General features: G+C 37.2%; 1 protein-coding gene across 1 annotated transcript; it reads right to left on the reverse strand.

Annotated features, from left to right (window-relative positions):
* Nucleotides 1-66: 66 nt before the first annotated feature.
* LOC111448714 (glucomannan 4-beta-mannosyltransferase 2-like) lies at nt 67-4813 on the reverse strand. Its single transcript, XM_023088425.1, has 9 exons — nt 4097-4813; nt 3903-4001; nt 3502-3754; nt 1940-2050; nt 1438-1574; nt 1211-1324; nt 903-1102; nt 574-798; nt 67-478 (listed from the first exon to the last, which is right to left on the reverse strand). Exons 1-9 carry the CDS (start codon nt 4421-4423, stop codon nt 316-318), a joined length of 1629 nt encoding a protein of 542 aa, XP_022944193.1. The 5' UTR covers nt 4424-4813; the 3' UTR covers nt 67-315.
* Between the last annotated feature and the right edge of the window lie 462 nt (nt 4814-5275).

A 5275-nucleotide genomic window follows, 5' to 3' on the forward strand; every position in this document is an offset into this window, starting at 1 on the left:
AAAAAAAAAAAAAAAAAAAAAAAACAATCTAAATGACGAAAATACCCTTAGCAATTCCCCTTTTTCCTCTTCAAATCCTAACCTCTCTGTTCTTGTTCTTGTTCATCATGTTCATCATGTTCATCATGTTCATCATGTTCATCATGTTCATCTTGTTCTTCCAAGAAGCTGAACTGAACTATTGCCTGAAACCCCCCTTTGTTGTTCTAAGTTAGGCAGGCTACTCCTTCTGTAGAACATTATCAGCTTTACTAAATATATCATATATATATATATATATAAATAATCTTTTTCAAAGGAAGTGGTCTTCGCTTCTCAAGAGCTTGGGATGATGGTGCCAACATAGCCAATTCCAGTGATCAGAAAGCTGAATGTCTGAAGGAATAGATACACAAAGTAGCAGTTCTTCCCATGAACAAAGTCATAGCAACCACACAAGAACAGGAACGCTGCAAATCCCAGCTCCAATGTGTTGATTCTGTCCTCATTTCAAACAAAATAACAACACAACATTCAGTTTTCACAATTGCCAAACATAATTAAGTTCTGTTCAAGAGGATGTTTTTTTTTTACCTGTCTCCCAACTTGCACCTCAACCTTATTTTAGGCACTTTGGCGTTTGCCTTCAGCTTGGCAGCATCAGCAGCTGCCTTGTTCTTTAGAGCATCTCCAAGTTTTTCAGTCACAACCCATTCGTTGGCTCGACCCGCTTCGAATAGACCGATCAGAGTCGCTTTCGTGCGGTGCAACGACATCACGTTTTCGAAAAGAATCCAGTAGAACAGAAGGTGAATTGACCTGCATTTTTTTTTTCCATGGCACAATAAGAGAAAGATGAATTTTGGCGTTTTGTTGTAAAAGAACACACAAAAATGGGCTGTCAAAAAAACACAAACACAAACCTTGGAGTTCCCACTGAGTTCAAAATGGTAATGATTGAAGGAATGTAAACAGCTCCCCAGATTGGTACATACACTTCAGGAACCAAAATGGTAAGGGGAAGAACAACACAGTAAAAGAAGAAAGTAACCATATGGGCAATGATCTTCCGAACGAAGAAGAAACTGTAAATCACATAAACTTTCTTCCAGAATTTAACTTTCTGCAACAAAAACAACAACAAAAGTTCATGGAGAGCTTATCAGCTTTGATTATGGATTCAACAAGAAACTATTTGGGTTATTTATGTTAGCAGAGATTAAGGTAAGACCTTGTTTCTGACAATTTCCATGACCATTTTGCGGAAAAGATTGGCAGGGCCACAAGACCATCGGTGCTGCTGGAAACGGAAGGCTTTGAAAGTACTAGGAAGCTCACTTTTTACCTGTAATCAAGAAACATGACAAGAACTTCATTGTTTGGTCGGAAAATCCAACAACGACAATAAACAGCACAAGAAAAGTTGGTTTTTTTTCAAATGGGTAATTTTTTTTTCACCTGCAGGTCACCTAAGTAGACAAATTTCCAGCCTCTAAGACTAGCTCGAACCGCAAGGTCCATGTCTTCCACTGTGGTCCTGTCTTTCCACCCACCTGCCTCATTAATTGCAGCAATTCTCCATACACCAGCAGTTCCTGTACATGGTACACAGGTTCGAAATCACGACTCTCCACAATAATATGATACTGTCCACTTTGAGCATAAGCTATGATGGCATTACTTTGGGCTTCCCCAAAAAGCCTCGTAGAGATAGTATTCCTCACTTATAAATCCAATAATCCTCGACATCACATACTCATATACTACACACTATCTCACACTCATTCGAATTTTTAGTCAAATTTTAAAAACAAAATGGTTATTAAGTAAGGCGTAGACACAAATTCATACGATGAACGATGATGTTTGTATAAAATGGTCGTGACCCATTACTAAAATATGCTTGTTTGTGAGTATAAATGACCATGATCATGTGTTTATAAAGGATAAAGTAGAATACCATTGAAGCCAAAGAAGGCATGGGTAGCAGACCCAACTTCTTGCTCCACTGTGAAATGGTAATCCAAAGACATCTCTTGCATTCTGGTCAACAAGCACTCATCTGCATTCACTATTGCCAAAAAAAAAAAAAAAAAAAAAAAAAAAATATAATTTCTCTAAAAAAATTGAAATAATTAATTATGAATTGAAAAACACTTTTCCAACTAAAATCAACAAGTAACTATGAAGAATAATCATTGTTATAAATGTAATAATAATAATAATAATAATAATAATAATAATAATAATAATCTCTGACTCATCTACAAAAAGAAGCAGGCCACGTGGACATGTACAGGTAATCAGTGTGACCCACATGGAGGAAGTTTCATGTGGGGAATGAGTTGGCAACTTTTGACTAGTTAATTGGGCAAATTTGATTCACGGTATTCCCGTTATACCCCTAACGTGATCACAGCAAAGAATGTGCCACGTCATCCAGAGCAAGACAAACTTCGGTAGTGTCGGTAGCAATTACGAGGCCTACCAATAAGGCGTTTATTGTACGAAACACACTAAATAAATACCCAAATTAAATTTAATTTAACAAAAAAAAAAAGAGGAATTTTGTGGAAAAGCCACGTGGACAGTAGTGGCAGCTTTTTTCCAAATGACAAAACTACCCCCGAACTCTACGGGAGAAAAAGTTTTCAGAATAGGAAATTACAATTCTACCCCGCTCAACACTGCAAGTTCTGGTATGCTTAGGGGACAGGATGTTGACAATTGGCAAAAAGGCCATAACGTTTTACATAATTTATTAATCGACCTAAAAAAAAAAAAAATAAATAAATAACAGCTTTTAATTTTATTAATAAAATTAAAATTTGACATTAATGCGACAATTAATAATAAATTAGTCTAAAGTCTAAACTACTAAACCATATTACATTATACTATATTGTAAATCTTATGAAATTTAGATTTATTGAAAAATACAAAAATTAATTAATTCTATATATATATATAAAATGGGACTAAGATTATATGAAATAAATCATACATTTTAGTAAATGCTAGGTATTTTTCTTATATATTTATACTTATTTAATTTTTTTGTTCAGAGAGTGGGGACCACAGCTAGTGATGAGCTTTCTGTAGAACATGTGTCCCGATCATGGTGGCAGAGAGGGTTTCTAAAATGTGGGGACCACCCCGTGATTGATGGTTCTTTTTTGTGTGTATTAATGTGGGCCCCACATACCCCTCCTGCATCCAATCTTCCCCCCGCCGACGATAAGGGGGTTGATTAGACAAAAACAAAACTTACAGAAAGGGGGAAAAAAAAAACAATTTATTTATTTATTTGGTTCTATCTTTTTTAAAAGACTACTATTATTCGACCACCGACACTCTAGGAAATTGCATCACTGATAATTAAACGAACCCATAAATGGAATTAATCAACGCTTATGTTGAATTTCCTCAAATAAACAATGCAGCTAAATCAATCACAAGAACATGAACCAAAACGGAATCGAATTGACTGTAAAATGGAAAACAACAGGTAAAGCAGCTTACCGAATCTCCAGCGAGCTTGAACCAGAGCAATATCTGGGTTATGGACTAAGAACGGAATGGCTCGCCGGAGATAATCCGGCTCCGGCCTGAAATCGGCGTCGAAAATGGCGACATATTCACAGTGTTTAACGTAGCTCCGTTTAAGCCCTTCTTTCAGAGCTCCAGCTTTGTACCCTCCTCTGGTTTCTCTGATTTGGTATGTTATGTTGATCCCTTTGCTTGCCCATCTTAGGCATTCTTGTTCCACCATTTGCTGCAAAAATGTGTGTAAATCCACATTGGAGTTGGATTGATTGAAGATTCGATAAGAATCGTGTGGGTTTCGTGTTGGGAAATCAGGTTTTTGTGATTTGGGGATTGAAAACGATGAGAGTCGGGAGATTAGAAGAGTTTTTGAGTACCTTAATGACAGGGTCGGTTGAATCGTCAAGAACTTGGATGACGAGGCGGTCGGCCGGCCAGGAAAGTCCACAAGCAGCTCCAATGGAGATCTTGTAAACCTGTAACAAACAAAACAGTCGCAGATTTCAGAACTGTGTTATTTGATGAACAAATGTAGCAGAAAACAGGGGAGGCAAAATTGAGGAGAACCCACCTCTCTTTCGTTAAACATAGGGATTTGAATAAGAACATGAGGGAAATTGGAGCTTCCCAATTCCAAATCATCCTGAATGGGTTCATAATTATAACGTTTCTCAGGCTTCTTCCAAAAGAGCTTAACCAGAATAATGACAATTCCCATATAAAGCCTTTCAAAGAAAAGCATGAGAGACATTGCCAATGAGATATAAACCATTAATCTAAGCACAGGAACTATCAATGGCGCTTTGATGAGCTCCCATATGAGCCAAATTTGGTCAGAGAAATCGCCTCTTCCCCCTTGAAACGACTCCGGTAAGAGAATCTGTGAAGCTTCTGCCATGGCCTCTGTCTGAAACAGAGCGGCGAATGAAGAAGAAGAAGAAGAAGAAGAAACCGATGGATCGATGGGTTTTAAAGGATTCTGAAAGAAACAAACAAGTGAATGGGAATGGGAGTGGCTAAAATGGAAGGGAAATAACAAAAATCCTTGGAAATATGGAAAACAGAGCAGAAAAGGGAAGTTACAACTCAGATCTCACTCTTCTTTGTAGTAGAAAATTGATGTCATCTCTGTTCTGTCTCTCTCTCAACAACCTGGCCAACCCAATGGCCTCTGCCGCTGCCTCTGCTACCAAAAGTATTATTTTAGGGGGAAATTGAAGAAGGGGATAAACAGTAGCAAAGGCAGTGGAGCAGAGAAAGAGAGAGAGAGCGCGTGTGTGAGTAACGAGAGGAGGGGAAATGGGTGTATATATAGCAAAGAGGAGATCATAATTGCCTCTTCAATTTTCCTATTAATTTACTTGCTTTTAGTTTTAACTATAATTTTGTTTTTTCTTTTTAATTTATTAGGTGTTCATATTGTTAGACGAACACGACTCTCCACAATGGTATGATATTGTCCACTTTGAGCATAAGCTCTCATGCTTTGCTTTGGGCTTCCCCAAAAGGCCTCATTCCAATGGAGTTAGTATTCCTCACTTATAAACCCATGATCACACCCTAAATTAGTCGATGTGGGACTTCCATCATCCAACACATATGACCTGAAAACTCCAACAATTAGATTTTTTTTTTTGAATTTTTTGAAAAAAGAAAAATTCTTGTCATTTCACAAGTTTGACGGCTACCTAAAAATAGAGTCATAACTCAATCCAACTCTATCGATTATTATAAAAATTAAGAATTTTTG

This window comes from Cucurbita moschata, unplaced genomic scaffold, assembly GCF_002738365.1.
Source record: "Cucurbita moschata cultivar Rifu unplaced genomic scaffold, Cmos_1.0 Cmo_Scf00010, whole genome shotgun sequence".
In the NCBI taxonomy this organism is placed as follows: domain Eukaryota; kingdom Viridiplantae; phylum Streptophyta; class Magnoliopsida; order Cucurbitales; family Cucurbitaceae; genus Cucurbita; species Cucurbita moschata.